General features: G+C 43.2%; 1 protein-coding gene across 5 annotated transcripts in view; it reads left to right on the top strand.

The window, feature by feature from the left end:
* Positions 1-26,768, top strand: part of ASTN2 (astrotactin 2) — an 831,863-nt gene that overhangs the window by 386,430 nt on the left and 418,665 nt on the right. For 4 of the 5 annotated variants that reach the window (XM_058523878.1, XM_058523879.1, XM_058523876.1 and 1 more), the window contains 3 exons: positions 2,632-2,716; positions 3,238-3,312; positions 4,106-4,243. In XM_058523878.1, the coding sequence (XP_058379861.1) occupies positions 2,632-2,716; positions 3,238-3,312; positions 4,106-4,243 (298 nt within the window). The remainder of the gene's footprint in view (positions 1-2,631; positions 2,717-3,237; positions 3,313-4,105; positions 4,244-26,768) is intronic. The other variant, XM_058523877.1, reaches the window with a different exon arrangement.

Raw genomic sequence — 26,768 nt, 5'->3', positions numbered from 1 at the left:
CCATAAAGAAGAAAGAGCCCCCTTTCCCATCCCTCCTTGCCCACCCCAGCCTGACTTCCTTTCTGTTTGCCAGAGGTAACCATTTTATCTCGCCGATTATGAATCATGAGGCCTGTGCCTTGTGGCAGATCATAAATCAGTCCCAGGAGTCTCGAGGACAAATCCCAGGACTTTTAATCTTTAATATTAGATGTGTTTAAAGTGGTGAATATTTCATGAAGGGACTGTTGCATTTTAACACATCATTCGTGACTCCTGTCCCTCCCCACTTTGGTAAATTATTCTCATCCAAATTGCAAGGATCTCAGCTCTTTCCCTATGTTTTCCTTACCTCCAGCAACAGTCAGTCCATTAGGTTGCATATACTTACATCACACACATGTGGCAGAAGACCCCGGGCATGCTATTGGAGGGGACAGTTACAGAGAACATTCCTGCCTGTAAGCAGCTCCCTTCTATTTCCCAGGTATCCAGAGAAGGGAGAAGGTAGATCTCTCTCTCTCTCTCTTTCAACAATCTTCTTCTGAATGTTTTGAATACTATCTCTGACCCATTCTTCACTCCATATTCTGTCCTACTACCATTTAGTTCAACCAACATTTTATTAAACCCAGGCTGTTTGCCAGGTAGTTGCTACTGCTGGAGGTACAAAGATTAAGCAGCATATAAATGTATAAAACAAGCTAGCGTGTATTTTTAACACTCAGAATGCTTTGTATAAGGCCAAATGCATAACATTTATAGTGAATCAGTGAAAACAGTAAGGTTATTTGATGAATACACATATTTTGAAATCAGAAATTATAGATGATAGTTGTAGATCCTCTGCTACCCTAGCATCATACTCACTGCTATGTTTTGTTTTGGTAGCACAAGGTTGAAAAAATCCTGATTCACAAGACATGTAGTTGAAAAAAGCATAAGCTTATTAACACCTCAACTCATGGCCTCAGTATCCTCCACAAGAAAACAAAGATGACAGGAGAAGTTTTTTTTTTTTTTTTTTTTTTTTGGTAATGAGGCCTGCATAAAATAAGTTTATTTGGGAACCGGAGTTCACGTGAAGATGCTCTCCAGTGTCCTGAATTCTAGAAAGTAACATCTGAGTGTTTAGCCTTCATTTTTTACTATTAAAAAGGTTTAAAAATAAAAATTTTTAAAGAAAATTAGCTAAAAGTTGCAAAGTCCCTAAATCTCCCTCATAGAACTATACATTTCTGTGAACCAGGGTTTGGAAACCCTCAGGTCAGGCCAACCAGAATCACTGTAGGACTGAAGCGTTGCAGGTTCATCTGAGTGTGTGCATGAGTGTGATCGCCAAAAGATGAGAAAGAAGGAAACCTGCCAGCAATAGTCTGGAAATTTATGAGCCGTGACAGATAGTTAACTATTCATTCAACTCACAGTGTTGAGTACATATTCTGTTCTATGCAGTGGGCTAAGCCAGGGCAGTTGCTACGAGCATTTCCAAAAGTATGTTCCACAGAACACTAATACTGTCATTTGTTCTACCAGCAAGCCTCCCAAGGTGAAATAAGTTTGGGGAAAACTGTATAGATATCACTCATCATGAATCACACACCATTGGCTCTAACGAATAGTACAGTGTTTCCCAATTATTTTTTTTATGGAATCTATTCTTTGGTAAAGCACCTGTGAACATTCCACAAATACACTTTAGAAAAGAAAACAATAACTAATTGAATCAAAAAATATCCCCCAACCTTAAGGAGTGTGCAGTGGAGCAAGACTGATAATAGCAAGAGGGTAGGACAGAGAACTTCTGGAAACTCTTCCAAGATTCTGAACTCTGAAGATATACTAGGAAACGAGACATGTGCTGGCCACCCAAAATAAGCTTGGCCCATGGGAGAATATACTTAAGGCAGTGTGGGATGCTAGCAAGCATTCATGCAACCAAGCATAAGATGTGGCCAGAAAAAAATGATGCATGGATACATGGATGGATGGATGGATGGATGGATGGATGGATGGATGGGTAGTTGGATGGGTAGATGGGTGGATGGATGGATTGATGGATGGATGGATGAATGGTTGGATGGGTAGATGGAAGGGAAGCGAACAAGAGGGGAAAGAAGGGGAGGGGAGGAGAGGAAAACCAACTAAAATAAATGACAACAACAACAAAACAAAATAAAATCTGGAAATGATAAATGAAAACAAACTTTCCAAAAGGGGAAATCAAAAGTATCTTGGAGGAGGTGGCATTTGATTTGGGGCTTATGGATGAGCATGAATTGTTTATTCAGATGAAGAGAATTCAGTTTTCTGATTACACTTTTAGTGCAAATGTACTTTATCATAATTTCCATCATTAAGCCATAAGCTCCTTCACCATCTGGGTTCCACCTTTTATCTCTGCATCCCCAGTGCCAAGCAGAGGACTTGGCAGGGAGTGTGGTCAGGACTTGTTGAATGGATCAGTAAGTGAGGGAACAAATGAATAAACTATTAACCACAGTGGCAGGTAGACCAGAACACCCTCAATCCATGGGCCTTTTTTAAAACTAAGAAGCTCACTTTATTTTCTAAGAAAACAAGGAAACCAGAGGAGAAGGCTCTTTTGGGCAGGCAGCATTTCACAAGACTCTTTTCTCTTTTTGCTTACAGGAGAGTGCAGCTGTCACGAAGGCTACGCCCCTGACCCGGTTCACAGACACCTGTGTGTGCGCAGTGACTGGGGACAGAGTGAAGGGTGAGTGGCAAAGGATATCCAGGCAGGGACAGTGGAGGACCATCCCCACCTCCTCTGTTCTGTTTCCAGAGGCCCCAAATCCCTCCACAAAGAGCTCTCTTTCTTTGCAACAGTTGTGTTCCTGCAAAATCTGATGGGAAGTGAATCCGATTTCCCACTGAGTCACATTTTAGTATTAAAGATATATGACTGATGAATCTTCTAGAGAACAAAGACTGAAGTTTACCTTACTCAAACTGTAAGTAATCAATGAACATTTCCATAAGTGGACTGATAAAGAAAGAGAATCAGGTTTTTGTCCATAAACTCCAAAATGGACAAGCAGACTTTAAATTGCTGAGTGCTTCTGTGAAGTGGAGACATTCTTTTATAATGTAAATAGTCTTGCCCAATAATTACTTCTGCAAAATTGGGTTGTTTATAAAGCTCCTCTTAAGCATGTCCACATATGAATCTCACTTGCTTCTGTCTAATATCATCTCCTATCCCCTTTTCTTTCCCTTGTTTTGTTCTTCCCACAGACCTTGGCCTTACACTACACTTGAGAGGGGCTATGACCTGGTGACAGGGGAGCAAGCCCCTGAAAAGATTCTCAGGTGAGTTGACAATCCTGTTGGGGCGTGATGCTGGGGAATGGAGAAGGGTCTGATAGGAAGGCAAAGTCATGCATCCTTAGTTGATCAAGCCTGTGAACCTGTAGGCTGCAGTGAGTGCAGAGAAACTCTCATTGGCACAAATGTACCATCATGGCCCAGGTTGCTAAGGGAATATAATTGCCATTTGTCTGGCATCTAGACTTACAGACTCAGATATTTGAACTGGAGGAGACATTACTGATTACCTAGTCCAGTGGTTTAAAAATATTCTGTAGCCATAGAACCTCTTCCCGCCACCTCTGTGAAATCTTATATGAAACTTCAATACTTAAGCTGATAAAGACATACAGCAAATTAAGTGGCAGAAGTGGGAATCAGATTTTGGTTCAAACTGATTCAGAGTCCATGCTCTTAACCTTTGTGCAGACTGCCCCTGCTGACTTAGCAGTTGCTTATGGAACTCATGCTGGCTAACAAGACTGCTTGGGAAAGCAGAGCTGAAATAGTCCCAGTCCTCACAGAGCCAACTGTTTATTGAGAGTCAGGACCTGTACTCAAGAAAAGAAAGCTAGCAATACAAAGTGATGCATGGGCTAAATGATTAACAGATTTAAGAAATGACGATCCGAGTCTGGGCAAAGTTGGCCAAAATTGTGCCTTGGAGAATGCAACGGGATTCAGTTGCGTAGAGAAGTGAGAAAGAGTCCTAAAAGGGATGGAAGGAGGGGGCCCCTTTTTTCTATTTTTATTCTACTTCCCAGGGAGTTCCCCAATGGAAACTCTTACATTGCAGGTCTACTTTCAGCTTGGGCCAAGGACTCTGGCTTCCTGTCAGCAAAAGCTTTGTGGTTCCGCCCGTGGAGCTGTCCATCAACCCCCTGGCCAGTTGTAAGACCGATGTGCTCGTCACGGAAGACCCTGCAGATGTCAGGTAGGGAAGCCATCTCCAATATCCTGTACCAAGGACTTCTTGGAGCAATGGAAGCTCTTCTGTTTCAGGATGAGAGGAACTCCTGGGAAGAAGTGCTCTTCATATTGTGGAAGTAGGCAGCTGCCTATTAGATGATGTAAAGAACACTGTCAAATATGCGCCATGCTCCACATTCCTAAAAATGTCTGCCCTTGGCGAGCCTTAATGCCTTATATTTCAGCATTATTACATTCCTTTTGGGTTTATATAAAATATGAGAGAGGCTAACGCATTATCTGGCTCATCATGGGATCATTAATGATGTTATAAAAGACCATTACTTAATAGTATATTAGAGAATCATGAAAATGAAAGATTGGAGAATGAGATGCTTTCTATTGTGACTCTGGTACTGGGAACTGATTGTGGGCTAATCCATAGGTTCTAAATGTCCAGGTCAAATTTATTCCTTCTTGACTTGTGAAAGGATGGAGACTACATCTTTCCTTACACGTTTTGCACCTTGTAGTTAACTTCATTATAGACTGACTCTACTGTGTTCTGATTAGTTGCTTACATATCATTCTGTCCTATTTTGTGGCGAACTTCTCAAGGTCAAAGAAAATAACTCATTTAGCTTTTTAATCTCCAGTTCCTAATACGTATTGGACATCTACTAAATGTTTATTGATTTAATTAAACCAGTGGATTTAGGTCTGATCCTAGCACTATTCTGGAGCTTTCTAGTGGAGGTTTTTTTTTTTTTTTTTTCCTCCTCCCAATTTGACTAGGGGAAGCATTACCAAAAGTGGACTCTGATTTTGCTTTTGAAACTGGCTTGTCCACGGCTTATTGCCTCCTGAACTGGAACTTTGAGTCATGCCCCACCCCTCTACTCCCAGTGATTGCTATTCAGTGACTACATAGCTGGCTTTGGGTCATTCTCCATGAAGATATTATCAGTATATCCATGGCATTCCTTGATAGGAAGCTCCTAGAACCCAGCTCTCCTGCTTTGCAATTTGTTTATTCTCACCTTCTCAACTTTTCATGGAAAGATAAACCTAACATGATTTTTCAGGGTACTAATATTTCCACAAGGAAGTAGTTTTGTGGAAGAATGCATTATTAAAGGGATAACACTTAGGAAATGAAGTGGTAATTACTCAAAACTAAGATGGTTTCATGCACACACAAATTGATTCATGGCACATTACCATTCTTTCCATTTTTGATAGACTTGAAGTAGATGAGACTTTAGTAAAGCATGTGCCAAGGTTTCTCTGCATTACATATTTTAAAGATGGAGCAAAGACCATCTGGTTGAAGGACTATTCTCAAAGGGACCTAATGACCTTGACCGAAATAAACTGAAAGAAGGTCTCTGCTAGAGTTCTGTAGTATTAACATTGAATTTGTGACGTCAGTGAAGTCAGCCGTCAGACTGGCTGATGGTAGCACTCACTCTGGAAACAAACAGGTCTGGGTTAGAATCCCTTCTCTGCCATTGTGAGCTAGGTGATCCTGGCCAAATTCAACTTGCTCACTTTCCATTTCTTTGCAAAATGGGGATGATAACTGTGCCTTCCTCACAGAGCATAATAATAAAAATAATAACTCATTTCCATTGATATTTCCTACATGCCAAATACTTTACAAACCTTATCTCATTATACTCTTACATCAACTCCATAAAGTGATGCTAATTTTATTTTCATTTTACAGATAAAAAAAATCTGAGATATAAAGGTGAGGCCTTCACTAGTAAGTGATGGAGCCAAGCTTCAACCCATGGTCTCTCCAGCTCCAGAACCCATGTTCTTAACTATTTCATTGAAACACCTCCTAAGAGTTGTTGTAATGATTAAATAAGATATGTAAACACTGGCACCTAATATACTCCTAATGTTACCTTACACCAATTTTAGATGAATTGAATTCCCACTACAGTAGAGTTCAAGGGGAAACTGGTGATGGTGGGGGGGGCATAGCTGGGAAGGTTGTGTACTATGTCATGCTGTTAAAAATGACTGTGATCTACAGGGTGACTCAGTTGTCTTTTCTTCTCCAATTCGAATTACGTTAAATAGCAAGCCACCAAGAAAAGGCCCAGAATATCAACCCTCAGAGATTCTAAAACATCTTTAGGAAAAAAAAAAGAATTAAGAAAAGTATAAGTACTAGCATGCATTTCAGGGAGAGTATAGTATGTAATTGGAAGGAATACTACAATAAGTTGAAAGAGGTGAGACCTTCAAGGAGCATGAGCCAATAATAATTAGATGCTTCTGATCTCCCGCTAAGAATGCTGTGCCTGGTGACATGGACGGTGCACTTTCACCAAGGTGGGACCAGAGCAGAGTTGCCCAGGATGGGAGAGAGGATGATATTCTGCAGCTATGGATTCTCCTTCTCAACTCTTTCTCCAGAAACCACTAAGCTTTTCTTTAAAGAAAAGTTGTACAAATATTTGAATAATATGGATTTGATTAGGGCACTAAATTATTATCCTGCGTGGGGTGCCCACATGTCTTTGTCTGGGCCTGGAGCAATCGCAGACAGTCTTTTAAGTCTTCCCTTCGTCTTACCTCGCACAAGCCCACTGGTTTCACTGAAGGGTGGATAAAAGATTGCAATCATCCCCATTCAAAAGAATCCGTGCTATGTAGGTTGGATTTTCCAAGCTGCACTAATAAACTTTGTTTGACATGACGTTGCCCAGGCAAGCGTATCATGGGTGTTTAAAGAATTAATAAGTTCCAGTCAGATGATATGTTAGAAATTAATAAATAATAGATCACAATTATAGATAGCCAATAATATGCCATAGAGTTACAACAGAGAGATTAGAGGAAAGACTGTGTGGAAAAGCAGAGTCAGAAAGAAAAAGATAAGCATTCCAGTAGAATTGGAAAGAAAACTTAAAGGTGCTTTGCCCATTGATTTTTTTGTTTGTTTGTTTTTTAGTCTGTGACAAATTATTAGGGAAATATGTAATCTCACACTGTGGAAGGCAGAACAATTTAGCAATCAACCATACAGTCTCTACGCACCTGGGTGGCTAAATTAAAAACAGCTGATGGTACCAAATGTTGGTGGATATGGAACAATTGAAACTCTCATGTCTTTATAGGGGGGATGTAAGTTACCATGACCACTTTGTAAATCTGTTGGGCAGTATCTATTAAAGTTGTGATTGAATGCCCACATATGGTATAACCCATTAATTCTACCCCTAATAATATACCTAACAGAAACATGTGTATCTCTCCCACAGATAATACAATCAAGAATACTAATAGTAGCATTTGTTTGTACTGCCAAAAAGCTAGAAAAAATGCCCATCAACAACAAAAAAGTAGACAAATTAATTACGGAATAATCATACAATGGAATACTATTAATGATGAATATTAATGAACACAACAACCACACACATCACCATTGATGCATCTCACAAATATAATATTAAATTACAGAAGACACAAACCACACAAAGGAATATGTGTGTTTATATAAAGATCAAAAACAGTAAAAGCTAATCCATGATGTTAGACGAAAGGATAGGAATTACGTTTGGGTGACAGAGAGGGCAGTGACTCGGGGGAAGCATGGCGGGGTTTATGTGTTGCTGATAATATTTGATTTTTTAATCTAGTTGGTGGTTACATGGATGTTTTCAATCTGTGAAAATTCTTCAAGCTGTACAGATATGATTTACACACTTTGCTATATGTATGCTATATTTTGATTAAACATAATGCTTATTATGTGAGATAATTCTTTTGTGCGTGTGTGAGGAAGATTAGCCCTGAGCTAACATCTGTTGCCAATCCTCTTCTTTTTGCTGAGGAAGATTGGCCTTGGGCTAATATCTGTGCCCATCTTCCTCTACTTTACATGTGGGTCGCCTGCCACAGCATGGCTTGAAGAGTGGGGCATAGGTCCAGGCCTGGGATCCGAACTCGTGAACCCCAGGCTACCGAAGTGGAGTGCGCGAACTTAACCACTACACCACCAGTCCGGCCCCAAGTAGTTCATTTTTTAAAAGCATATACTATGGAGCCCAACTGAATTGCCTGAGTTCAAATCCCAGTTCCACTGCCTGTATATTACATGAGCTTTTCTGTAGCTCTGTTCCTCCTTGTGGATAATGCAGATAGAAGACTATGCCATATAAGGGAATGGTGAGAATTAAATGGCATAATACATTGTAAAGCACTGAGTTTGGCATATGGTGAATTCTCTAGAAGCACTAGGTATTATGTTTGTTCTTATTGTAGCATATTGTTTTTCTCTGTCTCTTTTTAATTTTTTCTTTTGTTGAAAAGCTACATCCAATCTATGATGCCTCTTAAAATCAATGGTGTCTTAGTATTGAGAGCTCACGTTAATCCCTTTGTCACGGAGTTTGGAGAAGACTTAGATGAATTTGTAATCTCTAATGCAGTGTGGTAAGTCTGGTGGCTTCATGTACATGGAAATATTTTCAGAATGAATAAAGGGGCATATGTGCAGTACACATAGAGTGCACTGGGGTTGTGAAAAAGGAAGAAAAAAATTCCTGACCAAAGGAATTAGGAAAGTATCTGCAGGAGAGAGAAAATTAGCAATTAACCTTGGATTGTGGATAGAATTTGGCTGCGTGGAATCCAAGCCGGGAGGGAAAGCTTTCAAATCTGAGAGGTGAAGGGCCAAAGAGGAGAAGTCCCCCTGGACAGCTCCCATTCTCCAGCCTATCCCAGCAGGAGGCTGCTGGAAATGAGATTTTTAGCATTCGAGACACTAATGATGTCAGCTACAAAGGTGGAGGAGGCAGCTCTAGTTACATTGCGTACAGATTCCTTTAAATTCTGAAAACGTTCGCTGGGTCCCTCCTATGTGCCAGGCTCTGTGCCAGGGACCATAGGAACACAGAGATGAATAAGGCTCACCTCTGCTTCCAGGAATCTCATGATGTAGCAAGGAGCATGGAATAAGAGACTGACTTGAGAGACGAAATAAAAGATACTCGTGGAGAGAGAAGCCTGGCAAACAACACTTATTGCTACACACTGGGCCTTTTTCACGATTTCACCTAGGGCTGGTTCTTCTTATAAGAGAGATGTGAGAATAGCTATTATAGTTGGAATAATCATCATCCACAAAGCCCAGCTTTTGGAGCCCCTCAGTGATTTTTCTATGATCTCAAATCAATGAAAATGAAATGGTGAAATCCTGTTAATTCCTGCACAATTTCGAAAGAATAATGGGATATCAGGATGCTAGCATTGCTCACTTGGTGAGAGTTTTCACGTTGAATTAGTTCTGAATAGAATTAAAAATGTTCCTTGTTCTTTTGGCCTTTCAATTCCAAGCATTAAGAATTTATTGAACACCTACTATATGCCAGGTTAAGTAATGGAGATATAAAAATGTTAAGACAAAAATCTCAGTGCATTAAAGGAGACAAAATTGCAAACAAAAAGATGTTGTACTATGTGACAGTTGAAGAGGACAGAGGGAAAGTTCAAAGAAGACAAAGGACACGAGGGAGGAGGTGATTAAACTTGCCTTGGGATTAAAGGGAAGGCCTTACAGAAGAGATGACCTCTGAGCCAAATGGTGAAATATTAGCAGGAAGTCACTAGGTCACTGGTTCTCAACGTGTGGTCCTTAGATGTAGCATCAGCACCTGGGAACTTGTTAGAAAGGCAGATTCTCAGACTCCATCAGTGGTAGACTGATAATGACCCCCAAAGGTATCAATTTCTAGAACCTGTAAACATTACCTTACTTGGAAATAGGGTCTTTGCAGATGTGATTAAGTTGAGAATCTTAAGATAGGTTGATTATCCTAGATTATCTGGATGCGCCCAAAGTACCATAATCAGTGCCCTTATAAGAGAGAAGTTTTCCAAGTGTTTTACTGAAATGAGCTCATTTATTCTTCATCCATTATTAGCCTCATTTAATGCATGAGGAAACTGAGGCACAAAGAGGTTATGTAACTTGCCCAAGGTCACACAGCCAGTAAGCAGCTGAACCAGGATTTGAATTCTGAGAATCTGACTCCTGACTCCATGCTCCTCATCTCTAGGCTATGATGCCTCTGATTGGCCTATCTGGGGACATTTGCCAATATCCCAAATCAGTGCCTTAAGGGGCAAAGAGCTCTAATTAGCCAGACCTGGGTCACTGACCCAATGTTGAAACCAGCAAGCGTGGGGAGACCTTTACCATGTGGATTGAGATTGCAGGCAGGATAGTTCCCGAGGGAAGTCAGGACAGGCAGCAAATGGATATTGGACAAAAAAACCATAGATGCTCTCTCCATGGACAAGGCGTGTGGTCTTGAAGTGGCATGCCTGATGAGAGAACTTTCAGTTCAGTGTGTCTGGTGTGTAGTGCCAAGGGGCGCGTGCCAGAGGATGCAGTGAGAAGAGGAGAGGAAATAGAACATACTTGCTCTTTGCTCCCTCTTCCCTCTCTTTCCTCAGCTGTGGACCACCTGCCCACCACAGTCAGAAAAGACTCTGAGGGCACTTGAGGATAGTGTGTTAACAGCTCCAAGGGACCCCAGAAGATGCACCTGTGTGAATGCTCCAGAAACTAGAATCTGGCTTTTGCCCAGGCAGTACCTCTAGTCAGATATAGCATGTTCTGGAAATGTGGGCCACCCATCTTAAGGTGAAATCCTCAACAGAAGCTCTCTAGGTACTTCTCTGGGTGATGGAGACTGTGCTGATTCTAGACATATAAATACCAGAGAGCAAAGAAGGGGTAGGACAGAGAATGTAGGCTTGGAATCGTGCAGACCTGGATATGAATCCTGGTCCCACAATTTGCAACCTGAACTCCTTTGGTCAAGTAATTTTGCTTCTCTGAGTCTCCATTTCCAAACCTGGAAGATAGACATTGTTGTGTTTCCCTCAGATGGTTGTTAGGATTGGATAATGTATATAGAGTGACTAGTACAGCACCTTCCATGCGATTAATGTTCAATGAGTGGATGGTTTAGAAGTTTTAGTAGGTATTATAGTACACATCAGGAAGTAACCATACGATGCAGTGGGATGAGCTGATAAAAGATGTGGTTCACACTACAGAAGTGTACAGAGAAGGGATGGCACATCCTTCCTCTCCATTGCTTTAGGCATCAAGGGCAGAGGCAAAGGAGGATAAGAGCAGCAGGACATCAGGTTGTGTGGGGTAGGCAGGAGTGAGGCTAGGACAAGGCACAAGTCAGGTGATACATTACCCTGGGGCACTTGCATGGGAAGGCCCCAGGCAGCAGAGTCTAGAGGGACATCCCTTGATGCAGGCTTTGTATGGTTTAAGACTCAAGATGCCACCCTCCTATTGGAGGTGAGTACAACTCGAACTTCTTGCCTTTGCCTTTCCCATGACCTCAGCAGATTTTATTAATGACTGTGTGTATGGATATGTGTGCGTACTCATGGTAGGCAACCTAGAAGCGCATCCCAGTGGGGATGTTGACACAGAGATGGGCTTCTTCAGCCCTCATTACATAGAATCTCAACCCCATCCTGCTTCCCCCACATCCTCCTTCCTCACCAATTTCTCGCACAGACATGTCTTTCCCAAAGGGCAAGAGAACTTCAGTAGGCAAACTTCTTACCTGCTTGAAACATAGTAGAAAGGACTATTGGGCAAAGGAAATGGTAAGGGCTTTGGAGTCAAACTGCCTGAGTTCAAATCCCAGCTCCACCACCCACTAGCTGCCCTTGGACAAGTGACTTAAACTTTCTGAGCCTCAATTTCCTATCTGTAAATGGGAATGATAATTGCTATTATGTCTTTGGATGTTTTTAAGAATTGAATGAGATGACACATTTAAACTCTTAGCCCTATAGTCATAAATAATAATGACTAACACTTGAGCACTTATGTCGTGCCAGGCCCTGTCTAAGCACTTTACACGTATTAGTTCTGACTCCTCACAACTCAGTGATGGAGTTACTATTATTATCAGGAAACTGAGGCATAAAAAATTAATTTTCCCAGCATATTATGGGTAGTGAGTGGCAGAATCAAGATTTGAACTCAGGCAGTTCAGTGAGTGCTCAGTAAATGTTGGCTATTGTTGATGCAGAGGGATTCTCTGTAAGATTGGGGGTGGGCTCATCAGATTTTCTGTCTTTATCTTTGTTGACCATTTAGTCTACTGAGTGTGTGTGGAAGTCCATTCCATGCTAGTGGGAGGTGAAATATTACATGGGGAAAGGTAGACATTGTGGGGGCCATAGAGAGTCTGTCTGGCACTCACAGCTGGGTTTATGGAATTTGGGCATTGTAATTTGTCCTGTACCACCATGTCCCTCCCTTCTTTTAGGAGAATGTAGCCCCTGTGAGAAACATTACTATAAAGACCTCCACACTCCCCACCCAGTAGATCTACTCTACACCCACAACTCTTCACAGCCTCACTGCCTGTCATTCAGCCAGTGAGCCTGGAGGCATATATTTTCCCCCCATTTTAGTTTAGCGATCGTAATAAAAGTAAAATCTATTAGGATGAGTTTCTGCCCAGGCTCGGTAAATCTCTTCAAACACCGTTCAGCACCAGATTTTTGTAAGTCTTGGCCACTGGGGAGGCTGCAGCACGCACCAACTGTCAGCTCAGGCGGAGGGCCCACAACACAGCCTCTGCTAAATGAAACTCAAATGGAGACTTTGGAATATAAATATTGAAGTGACCCAGGTTGGATAAAGGGGAACCAGTTAGCTAAGCTTCTCTCTTACATGCAGGAGATGCTAAATTATTAAAACTTTAATAAATGTAATAATAAATATTTGATGTTGAATTATATAAGGCTTTGCAGATACAGTGAAACTGAGAAATGGCTTTTTATATACATTAGAAGTTAAACACTTTTCAAATGGGACTTCTTGTGTTGAAATGGGACTGCAGCTCTTCAGATGAAAAAAGGAGAGAGAGACATGAACGTATGATATTTTGGCAAGCATGCTGGGCTGGGGGTCAGGATACCTGGGTTTGAGACCTGACTCCACACTGAAGACAGAGATAAATGGCATTTGAGGCACGCCTTACTGGGCAGAGGCCTTCCACGCGGCTTCTCATATGTGATCCTTACAGCCATCTTCCGAAGTCGAGGCTATTTTTATCCTCCATCACACAGGTGAGGAAGCTGGCATTCTAAGACCTTAAGCAGCACAGCTGGTAAGAGAATGAGTTAGAATCTGAACACAAGGCTTCTGATCTCAAGACCCTTACTCCATCCATCATGTCACCTTGTCTCCCTCCTTGCTGCATGGAAATCCTTTCTGCTCATCATCAGGCAAGATATTTTTGGTTTCAGGAGACAGAAACCCAATTTAAGTTAGCTTAATGACAAGTGTATTGGAAGGGTGCCATGGGGAGAGTAAGAGATCAGCTAAGCCACAGGGATGAGGGGAGTTGAGGGAATTACATGACATTAGGATTCTGTCTTTCCTCTCTGCATCATTCTGTGATGGCTTCATTCTCTCCTAGTGCACAACTACTTCCTCCCCACTCCCACCCCCATGGTAGGGGTTGTGATAATCGTGAGTCCCAAGACTTTCGTGCTCTTAGCACCAAAGAGTGAATGCTTCTCTTTCTTGAGTTGCAATTTGAAAAATCCTAGAGAAGGAATCTTACCAGCCTGGCACGGGTTAGGAGCTAACTTCTTGATTTGTCACCTGAGATTAGGGGGCAGGATCATAAAGTACAGACACAGCCATGGAAGGAAGTGGGGGACCATGAGATGAACATCTGCTCCAACCCATGTCTTCAAAATCCTCCCTGGGCTTCTGTTTATCCAGCTACCTTAGAGTCTGGACTAAATCAGACATGGCAGATATCAGATATCTCATGTGCTAACTCAGATAAATGGGCTGACGCTGCTTAGGATATTATGTTGGGAAGATTTCTGAGGCTACAGACAGACTCAGCTGGGAAAAGTGTCACGATAAATTCATGATACGTGCCTTAAGTATGAGATGGGAGTTGTGACAGAAGGGTCAGGTATTTGCCATCCCTGAACTTGGTGGTATTTATAGGTCCTTCCGGTTTGCATCTGATGACTTGATGATTGTGTTCTCCTGTAAAATGAAGAGAGATTTTTGGTTGCTGAGATGCAGGAGAAAGATAGTCCTGTGGATGGAGAGATTGAGGATGAATTAGAAATGGAGCTGTCTTACTCCATCTATCTGTTTTTATCCGTCTATCTGTTATCTCAGAGGGTATATTTGGATAATCTCATCTTGGTGCCAACAAGTTTCCTGAAATAGATTTCTGGCTTGAGGCAGAGTTGAGGCCTCCATAGAGGTGCTTCCTAGATACTGTCTGGCACTATCAGTGTCACTTGTAATGTATTAAAAATGGAACACTCTAATTTAAGCTGTAAACAAACCACTCACATTACAGAGGCCTTGAACTGCATCTTAGAGCTCTAAAGACATGTTTAAATAATTATAAGCTCGCAAACTGGAAGTGACCTTCTGCGTCATTTTTTCCATCCCCGTCCTGCCCCCCACCATCACATGGATGGTTCTAAGTGGATAGAATCCACCCTCTACCTACAGGTATCTCAGAGCCTCCTGCTGTGTTGCCTGCCAAGGTCTCACAGTATTCCCTTAAAATCCTCGCTGTGGTATTTCCACCTAACCAGGCCAGGCCTTAGGTTATGCAAGCAGGACTTCAGGGATAGTGCTCACCAAGATAAGCCAAGATGAGCAATCACTTTGCCTTCTAAGACGCACTCGTTGGGGCTGGGAAGGACCACACGTTTCCCTTAGTGTGTCTTACTCTGTCAAATAAATACTAATCCTCCTTGCACCCAACACAGACACACATACACACACACACACAGTCACACTCACATGCTCACTAGAGCAGTCTGGTCAGAAAGAAGATTTGGACATTTCAATGATTAATGAATGGATATTGATATTAGGCTTAACTCCTTTTCCTCTCACTAACCAAGGAAACCAGTATCAAAGAGGGTCCCAGCAGGATGGCATGCTCAAGCTGGGAGAGGCTTAAAAGGGGACTATGCACAAAGATGGGGAGTAGTTCTAGAAAAGGGATATGCAGTACACTGTGGCTAGTGTCAGTGGGTCATGGTGAGGGTGAGGTTATCAGAACATGGAGAGAGAATTCCATGGAATGTGATGCTTGACAGGAGCTATGTCCTTTAGTCAAGGGGCATCGACAGGAAAGAAGTCAGGGAAATAAATGTCCCAACCTCATTCAGGCACCTCCCCCCTGAGCTTCTGCTGGTGCCCCCCGTTGGCTGACCCAATGGGAACCCAGGCAAGAGAGCACATTGGAGCAGTCCATCAAAGTAGCCTCCGAAGGCACAAAACGGGGTAAGGATGAGCCAAGTGTGGATGTTGAGGAGCAAATGGAAGAGATCTAGGGTAAATTCCATGCCTTTCCATCCTACCTTAAAAATATCCTCCAAGTGCCCCACCTTGCCATCTTTTCTGACACTCCCAGGCTCAGACCCTCCTCAAGAGTCTCACTGCTTTCGTCTCCAGCCCATCCCCATGCACATGCCCAATCCAACCTCTGTACAGATTGGGCCATGCTTCTCTCCTGCTGAAACAATTTAGAACCCGCTCCCCGCCAGCCCCCACTGCCTCAGAATAAAAATCCAAACCACTTCACCTGACACACTTGAGCACTTCTGGCTCCACCCTCTCTGTGATCTTGTTTTCCACCATGCCCTCATTTGCCATCTCCTCAAAACGTCATACACTTTCCTATCTCTTTGCCTTTGCCAGTGCTGTCCCTCTGCTTGAAACGTCCTAATACTCACACAGTCCCCTGTGTACCTGGCACAGTATCCCTCATCCATCATAGTCTTGCAGAAGTGTCATATCCTGTGAGCAACCTTTCCTGAACTTACCCTCCTTCCATCCACCAGAATCATAGCCCCCTTGTTGCTTTGTTCATGCTGCTAAAATCTCTCTTCCTTGATTATAGGATAGCACATTGCCTTGCATCATAATTAACTGTAGATGAGTACCCTCACCCTGCCCCCGCCCCGGAATCAATGTGTTCCTGGAGGTCAAGGATCAAATCTTAAGCATCTCTGCATTCCCAGTTCTAGGCACAGTAACCAGCTCAGAGAAAGGATACGGAGCATTTCGATGATGCCAGTTTGATGTGGCTATGTTGGCATAGTCATGAAGATAGTTTGATATTACCAATAAATTGCTCAACAAATACCTTTACGCTATCTCTCAATATCACTCAGTCCCCTTGCATGTAAATATCCTTAGCATCAAAAAGCCCCATCAAAACGTCCTGCCTCGCAGCGTTCGTTGTATTGTATTATAAAATCCGTATTGTCTCAGAATGGTTCCATATAACACCAGTACTTTGGGGTTAGTAAACGTAATAAAATAAAATAAGAGGGTTCCTTAATTTGAAAGGTTTGAGAAATCCTATTATAAATGAAGTTGCTACATTGATTTCCTTGGTGGCAGCTTTCCCAAGGACGTTAATATGTTAATGAATGTCATGAATCTTTAGGAATTGAAGTCTGCACACTACAGTCTCCAGGACACTATTTAACTAGGTGCAGGCTCAGGACCAACAGTCCTTGAGACACAATTCAGGTAGTACCATGTTAGTCCACTGAGGTGCAGAGGCTACGCAAGTGAAACCAGACATCAGGGAAAGAGGGATTCTGGTCCCTAGGGGCATCCTTCAAAGTACATGCACATTCTTTGGGAAGGAGAGGGTGGGGAGCTGGCTTCTCTCCTGTTGGTTTATTTCAGGCCAGTGGACCACTGAGCTCCATCTTCTGTCTCCTTGAACCTGTAGAAGGCAGAGGGCCCTCATGGGGGGTGCAAGGTTTGGATAGAATGGGCATCCTTGGATATTTCAGAGAGGGAACAAATCCTGGGTCAGTAGAACTATGAGATCACCTAGAATTGGCAGAGGAGGAAAAGGAATAGCGAAAGGAAAAAGGACGGAGAGAGAAGAAAAACTCCAAAGCAAGCCAGCCTTTTGAAACTCCTAGCTCAGCATTGCCCAGTTGTTAGCAGCACAGGTTATAGCTCTGGATGCCCTGACTCAAATCCCAGCCATGCCACTCACTATTTGGGTGAGGGTGGGCAAGTTACTCTGCCTCAGTTTCCACATTTGCAAAATAGAGATAACTTCACCTACCGCATAGGATTGCTGTCAAGAATCAAGTAAGTGGATGCATGATGTGTTTAGCACAAAAATATTAGCTATTAATGTTATTACAATATTATAATGATTTAGCCCAGACTTAGGGCTGTGTAGGAATCCTCATTAGGCTCTTTTTAAATCTTGCCTTTTCAGAAGGGATCCTGAATCATGGTCTTTGGAGAGTCCACTTTCCCTTCTTAGGGCTTTGCATTCAGTAAGCACTCAGTAATTGCACGATGATGGAGTCATGGAGTGTGACTCAAAGACGGTTCAAAAAGAAATAAGAGATTTATAGCAGCACTACTCACAATAGCTAAAATGTGAAAGCAACTCCAGTACCGACAGCTGTATGGATAAACAAAATGTGGGATATACATACACTGAAATATTATTCAGCCTTAAAGAGGAAGGGAATTCTGAGATATGCTACAACATGGATGACCCTTGAGGCCATTATACTAAATGAAATAAGCCACTCACAAACATATAAATACTGTGTAATTCCACTTATATGGGGTGCTTAGAGTAGTCAAAAATCATAGAGACACAAAATGGAATGGTGATTTCTGGGGCCTTGAGGGAGAGGGGAATGGAGTTATTGTTTAATGGGTTCAGAGTTTCAGTTTTACAAGATGAAAAAGTTCTGGAAATAGATGCTGGTGATGGTTGCACAACAATATGACTGTACTTAATGTCTCTGAACTATACACTTAAAAATGGTTAAGATAGTATATTTTATGTTATGTATATGTTACCACAATAAAAAAGGGGAAAATAATAAGAAAATAGGAGAGAATGGTTTGGGGGGAAGCGTGCATGGCCGTCTAGCCTGTCCCAGCAAGCCATGCCAGACTCCTCGAAGGCATCCTAGGTACCGAGTTCCTGGAGCAGAGATCATGGCTCCATAGCACGTCTGTCCCTCCTTCCTCCCTTCTGGAGCACCTTTCAGCCCAGCCACCATCCTCCTAGGTACAACAAGACTGGGTTAACCATATTGAAATGGAACAGCCTGAGAGGGTACATGATGTGGATCTTGATTCCCACACTGGGGTTGCTCAGGTGCTGAGGGATGGATGAGTCAGCTGTGAGGGTGTCCAGTCCAGTGGCGTGAACACAGGATCTGGAAGGCGTGACAGGATATGGGGAAGTCCATGGTTCCATGGGGAAAAGCTTTTGATTGCCCATGAAAGCTGAGGTACTATCAGTCAAAAGGAAAAGCCTCACTTCCCTCATCTGTAAAATGGGCTTTAAGGGGGATGGTTTTGCCCCCAGGGGACATTTGGCAAGCTCTGGGAACATTTTTGGTGGCCACAACTGGGAAGTGTTACTGACATGTGGTGCATAGAGACTAGGGATGTTCCTAAATATCCTCCAATGCACAGTATACCCCCTCCAATAAAGAATTGTCCAAACACCAATTTCAATAGTGCCAAGGTTGAGAAGCCCTACCTGAGATGAAGTTATATTAGCCCCATTGAACAGATGAGAAAATTGAGGCTCAGGAGGTCTGATATCAGACACACGTTCATTCCATTACACCATCCTAGAGACCCAGTTCTGAAGATGCCTGGGATAGAGTGCCAGTTATTAGGCCAGAAATTGAAGCATGAAGAGAAAAGCTGGCATGCATAGAGTTAGCCTCAGGGAGACAGGATGAAGAATTGGTCTCGAGAATAAGGCAGTGCCCTGGCCGCAGGAATGAACATCAGCCTCAGGCTTTGGGGACCCTTCTCGCTGGGGTCCAATGGGAGCTCCGCAGAGCCGGGCTGGGCCAGCGCCCCGGCTGTGGGGCCAGGAGGAGCATCGCCATCGTGGCAGGTCTGACAGCAACTCGCTCCTCCAAAGTGAGCCAGAGACACCCCGCCCTCCTTTCCTGTGACGGATTTTCAACATTAAAAAAAAGTTTACAATCCCAGGCCGGCAGGCATAAATCACCGCGCCTCCGTGCAGCAGCCGCAGACGTGACTTATGGCCCCATCGCCATGGCAACGGGGAGCGCAGCCAGAGCGCGCACAAAAGCGCTGCTCCCGCCTGACAGGCCTGCTCGGGGCCCTGATGGAGAGGCACGTGTTCCGGAGAAAGGATGTATTCTCCGGAACTCGCTGCCCATTTGTCTTCATCCTGCACCAGAGCGAGCCCCTTGCTCTTTGTCGCCTCTCCCCATGCCCAGCCAACAGGTTATTTCCCTCTCTCTCTTCTGCGTAGGAAGGTGTTTTCTTCTTTTAACCTGTCCTCCTGAAAGTTGGCAGAAACGACCCCAATTAGAGACTGCAAAGCCCCCGATGGGTCTGCCTGGCCGTCCTCCCTCAGCTGTGAGTTATGGTGATAGCTCCCACGTGCGGAGCGCCAATCCATGCGGACATTTCCTCCACGACGTTGGCAAATCGGCCGTAGATTTTCTTCCTGCGCCGTGCCCTCCAAGACGGCCTCTGCCTGCAGCGGGAGTGGGTTCCTCAACATGGCAAACCTGCTTTAGACCCTTCCATCGCTCCCTTTGCCTGTAGCCAGGAAGATAAATCTCAAACTTCTCAGTGTGACACGCCGCCTTTGGGTATTCAGCCACACCTCACTCTCCCTCCTGGGGGCTCCAGCCCTCTTGAGTGCTTTGAGTTCCCTGTGTCTCCTGTTCCTCCTGCCTAGAACGCAGGCATTGCCTGCCTCTTCATCTGGCTCAGCATATGCCTCTTCCTCCAGGAAGCCATCCTATTTAGAAAGTCCAGTGTAGAAGCCCTTTCTCTGTGCATATTCACAGTGTCTACATCTCCCCACTGTGGTTCTCACCCTCACACAGGGTGCTACTGCATCTCAGGGCTGCTGAGTTCCATGATCCCTACTCCACTGCCTGGTCGCTATTTCCTCTCTGTAGACACTGCTGTCACCTCCTCACCACACTTCCTGCCTTTACTCTTGACACCCTCAAATCGATGCCCCACAGAGTAGTCCAAGGGATATTTTTTCCAACCCCCAAATCAGTGATGTCATTCCCAGTTGAAGCCATCCCATGGTCTCTCCTTGCCCTTATAAGAAGTCCAAACTCCTTGCCTGCCCCCTGCCTGCACCTCCAGCCTACATCCTACCTTGCACTCTGTGCCGGGCCAGCTGGCCTTGGTGCGTTTCTAGGTATCTTGTATGCTTGCTTATCTCCAGGCCTAATCTGAATGCACAGCGTCTGCCCCGTGCCCACCACCAGTTTCCAATAAGTAGGGCTATTTCTACTCATCCTTTAGGCCACAATTTAAATATTTCTTCTTCCAGGAGGCCAGGTCTTACCTCCTTACATTAGATTAGGTGAGTGGCTCTCAAACCTGGCCTCATGCCTCTAACCTGGTGAACTTTTAAAAAATCACGGATCCGTGCTAGTGGGTGAAAGTTTGAAGAGGAACAGAATATTCACATGGTCTCAAAGTATTAATTACAAAGGGAAAAATAACCTTGCAGTGGAGAAACCTGGCGGATGCTACCTTAACCAAGTGACAAAAGTTAACCTCACAAATCGACATCATGTGCCTTCTGATATAATGCGCTGAGAAGGCTACAGCATGACTTCTGGGATATTCCTGCCAAAACACATAACCCCAATCTAATCATGAGGAAACATGAGACAGATCCAGATTGAGCGTCATTCTACAAAACAGCTGACCTGTATCTTTAAGAATCTCAAGGTCACGAAAAACAAAGCAGACTGAGGAGCTGTCCAGATTAAAGGAGCCCAGAGGCTTGACAACTGAGCACAGCACATGAGCTGAGTTATTTTTTCAGCTTTATTGAGGTATAATTGACAAATAAAATTGTAATATATTTCAAGTGTACAATGTGATTTGATGTATATATACATTGTGAAAGGATTCCTACCAAGTAGGGATTTCCTTTTGCTGTGAAGAACATTAGCAGGACACTTGAAGAAATTTATATAGATTAGATGATAGTACTGTTATCATTGATAATCTCTTGATGTCAAGAACTGTATTATAATAGTTACAAGAGACACCACCTTTGTTTTTTGAAAATGCACACTGAAGTACTTAAGGGTAAAGGGGCTTCACATCTTTAATGTACTCTCAGACAGTTCAGAAAAAAATGTGTGTGTATACCATGCAAAGACATACACAATACACATTCACAACTACACACACACACACACACACACACAAGGTGTGTGTGTACAAAGAAAATGAGATAAAGAAGGAGAAAAGCAGAGAAAAAATTGGGACATGAGTCCTCCAACTTTGTTCTTTTTTTTTTTTTCAGTGAGGAAGATTGGCCCTGAACTAACATCTGTTGTCAATCTTCATCTTTTTACTTGAGGAAGATTGTTGCTAAGCTAACATCTGTGCCAATCTTCCTATTTTGTATGTGGGATGCTGCCACAGCATGGGTTGATGAGCAGTGTGTACGTCTGCGCCTGGGGTCCGAACCCATGAACCCCAGGCAGGCAAAGCAGAGCACACAAACTGAACCGCTGTGCCACCGGGCCGGCCCCTGTTCTTCTTTCTTAAGGTTTTAACTATTCTGGGTTCCTTATATTTCCATATGAGTTCTAGGATGAGCTTGTCAATTTCTGCAAAAAAAAAAAAAGCAGCTAGGATTTTGATAGGGACTGCATTGAATCTGTAGATCAGTTTGGAGAGTGTTACTGTCTTCACAATATTAAATCTGTTAATCCATGAACATAGGATGTCTTTCCATTTATTTAGATATTCTTTCATTTCTTTCAGTGTATCAGTCTTGCACTTCTTTTGTGTTTCTAAGTATTTTATTCTTTCTGATGCTGTCGTAACTGGAATCATTTTCTTAATTGCATTTTCTAATTGTTCATTGCTAGTATAAAGAAATGCAATTAATTTTTGGACATTGACCTTGTATGCTGAAGCCTGGCTGAACTCATTAGTTCTGTTTGTGTATCTATGTGTGTGTGTGTGTGTTCCTTAGGATTTTCTTTATGCAAAATCATGTCACCTGCAAATAGTGATAGTTTTATTTCTTTTCCAGTCTGGCTGCCTTTTATTTCTTCTTCTTGCCTAAGTTCTCTGACTAGAACCTCCAGTACAATGCTAAATAGAAATAGCAAGATTTATACTTATTCTTACAACTGTTCTGTAAGTCTGATAGTATGTTAAAATAGAAAGTTGAAAAATACATACTGAAGGCCCTACCTTCAGGAATTCTGATTCAGTTGGTCTGGGGTGGCACTCAGGCAGCAGCATTTTTTAAAAGCTCCCAGTTGGTTCTGAAGTACAGCCAGGGTTGGGAAGTTCTGGATCAAGCTCTCTGGAAAGAGGCCTTCGTCCTTCCCCATCATAGCAGCCACCCAGTGCTGACAGCTCAGTGCAGGGCCTGGCACTCAGGATGTGATCAATACAGGGCCCCAAACATTTTTGTTAAGAAAAAAAAGGAAATATCCTGTATGCAGCAGCTATCCTGGAGGACACTGAAAAGCTTCTCAACATTCTTGTTGGCCAGACCGCTGGACTCTATAACTCGAGTCCTAACCAGGGACTTGAAAATTCAAACTGGAAACTGAGGAGGCAGAAATTACTGTCTCATCCTGGGCTCCTCTGGGCTCCCTGCCTTCGTCCAAGCAGGCATTGGGCCCTGGCACCACCTGGTACCTGCAGGACTATCGGGAAACTGGCTTAGTTCGAGTGTCTTAGCCAAAACTATTCCTAATAGAAAGGGCAAGGGTTTGGGAGTCAAGCAGATTCGTATTCAATTCAGACTCTAACGCAACCTCCCTGTGTGGTTTTGGGCACCTCACTTAACCTTGCAAGGCGTCAGTTTCCTCGTCAGTTAAGCGTGATAATTATTCCTACTTTTCAGCTATGAAAAGTCAGTGAACCGATTCATGAATGCCAAACAATTAAAAGTTAGATGCTGTCATGTGCCTCAGTGAATGGAGGAGTTAAAAGCACAAACTGCCCTTCCAGTAACAGATATTTGTGGAGGACCTATGGGATCAGAGACGGAGAAGATCTGAGAGATCGTCTCCTCCGTCCCTTCCTTTTCAAGTAGAGAAGCTGAGACATAGAGATGACCTGGGGCAGGCCCACTGTCACACTGTGGGACAGTGGAACAGGCCACCTGGGTCCCTGTCGAAGGGCTCTTTACATTTTATTAGGCTGCATCTCCATGGCCTAAGTCAGCATAGATGCCCTTTTTCCAGAGTCACCCATGTCTGAGCAGGAACTGGGCTCCTCATTGGAGGTGGTGATCAAAAGCAGCCTTGAGGCTTGGAGAGGCAGCTCCAAGGGCTGTTGCTCAGCCAGCTGAGGCAGAGGCTTCAGGCCAATATCAGCGGCCCTGGGCTCCTGACAGCAGGTGTGGATGATGAATGGGCAGCTTAACATGTTGGAGCAAATTGATCATTGCATCACCGACCACAACTTACTCATTTCTGCAAAGAGGACAATTCATTACCCGGCATGTCACACTGCCCATGTCATCACCAGAGATAAAAGCCTGAGGCCTCGCAGTCTGTGCCTCTCACCACATCTCACCTTTCCTTAATGGGAGAGCAAGGATGCTGAAATAGAGTGTTGGAGGCTCAAGTGTCCTTCTTAGCCTGGTCAGACCCTGAGGGCCTTTTCTTCTTTACCAGGAAATATGAATAGGAACAAAACTCAAGGATTTTAAGCCGATCAACAACAGCAAGTAAGTTGCATCTTTCAGGCCAGGCTTATACTCTCTGGAGCACGATGCTGAGAAGGATTCTGAGGCTGCCTGTGAGCCCAATAAGAATGAAAGCCAGAATCGGTTAGTGATGTCTGCAGCAGGTCTAGAATAAGTAGTCAGACATACATCATGTATAGTCCTCCATTCGGTGATGGTGATGGTTGGACTATTTCATTATAACCCTCAAGTTCTGTCAAATGCTAAACAGCATTAAGAAGAAACTAAGAGGCAATTAAAAATAGAGCGTGCAGTTATAGACAGTTAATGAATGCTTACATCTTGTTATTTTAGTCAATGTCGTAGTCTCAACCACAGTCATGCATTGCTTAACAACAGGGATACATTCTGAGAAATGCGTCGTTAGGCGATTTCATTGTTGTGCGAACATCATAGTGTACTTACACACATCTAGATGGTATAGCCTACTACACACGTAGGCTCTATGGTACAGATCTTACGGGATCACCATCTGTGGTCTGTTGTTGACTGAAGTGTCATTATGTGACACATGACTGTACAGTAGCACAACCCACAGGTTTGTCCTAATAAGTTTTTGGGTAAGTTGCAAGAAATGTAACACTGAAAATAGATTACTCAAGTTATTCTGGTTTGTAACATTTGAAACTGCAGGATCTCAACCCAGAGTTTAGACAAATTGCAAGAAATATAATATTAATAATAGTCAAATTATCCAAGTTTGAAAATATTTTCTCTCTTGGAGGGATTTTTTTTAATATAGTGGATTAAAAGTTATAAGTAAAATAATAGTAGCCATGTTTGAATTCTGGATTGCTTTCCTGAGTGGAAGAGAGAAAAGTAGGATCATCAATAATTTGCTGGTGATACTTTGCATTCCCCACATCCCCACTGACTGAATCTGAGGTGTCTCCCTGAACTTCTGCCACCAAATAAACAACTGGGCTGCATTTACATCTACTGCTCTCCCACTGATCTTCAGGATCTGGCTCTCTCCTGTCCAAGGCAAATTCTTCTGCCTGCGTTCTGGATCCCGAACACTCCAGTTTATTGAAGGACCTCACTCTGTTGATTATACCCTCCCTCTCCTTTGTCTTCTCAAGAGAAACCAGCCTGTCTTCATGGTCAGTGACAAAAACCAACCCTAACCAGCTTACCTATAAATGGGAACCCAGTGGTTCTCATGACTGGAGATGACTATGATAGAGACGGGCTCTCACACACAAGTATCTAGAGAAACAGAGCTCCCTCTCTCTCTCACTCTCTCTCTCTATCCCTCCCTCTCTTACCTCAGCTCCTGTCTCTATGTTGACCACATTATCTCCACATCCTCCATAAGGTATGGGCATGGGCACCAGGAGCTCTGGAGGCATATTCTTACATCTTGAACTTTAGAGAGAGCATCTCCCTTCCTCTGCATGTTGTATAAAATCCCAGGGAAGGATATATATTGGCCCAGCCAGATGCATATGCCCTTCACTGGGACAAATATTGAGAAAGGGGATCAGGTCCTATGAATGGTCAAGTCTGGCATATGCTGTATCCAGGATGGCAGGGTGCTTACATATTTGTCTCCTTTCCCTGATAGCCATGTGAAGTTGGAAAGAGGTAATTCTGGAAAACAAAGGTAAAAAAATTGAGTAGGGGCCGGCCCGGTGGCATAGTGGTTAAGTTCACACATCCCACTTTGGTGGCCCAGGGTCTGCCGGTTTGCATCCTGGGTGTGGACCTACTCACCACGCACCAAGCCATGCTGAGGTGGCGTCCCACATAGAAGAGCTACAACTGTACAGCTATGATATACAACTATGTACTGGGGCTTTGGGGAGAAAAAAGAAAAAATAAAAGAGAGGAAGATTGGCAACAGATGTTAGCGCAGGGCCACTCTTCCTCAAAAAAAAAAAAAAAAGATAATTAGGTGATGGTATCAGAATAAGGTGGGAAGGGATGCTTACCAAATGAAAACAACAACTACCCATGATAATCTTTAACTTTTCCTTCAGTATTCGCCTCTTTTTCAGTATTTAAACATGTTCAACAATATCTCTTATTAAAAATAAATAATGATAGTTTAAAATAACAATAAGAATCCTCTCTTACTCATGCTCCCTCTTCCGCTGTCCGTTTATCTCTCTCCCTCTCTTAAAGCCAAATTTATGGTTTATTTTTGTCAATTCCTAGCCAATTCTCAGCTCACTGGAAAATAGCTTCCTAGAGCCCAATGGTTCTTAACCAGGGACAATTTTGCCCCCTTCCCGTGTCCCCTGGGAGGTCTGGCAACGTCTGGAAACAATTTTGATGCCACAGTTGGGAGGGTGCTACTGGCATCTAGTGGGTAGAAGCCAGGAATACTGCTAAGCATCCTACAATACACAGGACAGCCCCCCACAACAAAGAATTGAATAGCCTGAAATACCATTAGTGCTGAGATTGAGCAATCTTGGACCATTTTCCTAGAGCTATCTCCTTCATTCCTGATTGCCTTCCATATTCTTTTATAGACCTCCCTGGGAGACCATCCAAACTCGCAACTGATGCCGAAATAACAACCACCACCAAACAAGGAAAAAACCTGTCATTTATTGAGCATTTACCATATGCCAGGCAGTGGGGCTGTGTTTCATGATAACTGCCATAGCTAATCCTCACAAAGGCTTTGTAGGATAGGTACTATTATTGTTCCTGAAGTCACTCATCCTTCTCTCAGGGCAAACCAAAATTTACACT

This window comes from Diceros bicornis, chromosome 28 (assembly GCF_020826845.1).
Source record: "Diceros bicornis minor isolate mBicDic1 chromosome 28, mDicBic1.mat.cur, whole genome shotgun sequence".
Taxonomy (NCBI): domain Eukaryota; kingdom Metazoa; phylum Chordata; class Mammalia; order Perissodactyla; family Rhinocerotidae; genus Diceros; species Diceros bicornis.
This window is presented reverse-complemented; position numbering and strand designations above follow the sequence as displayed.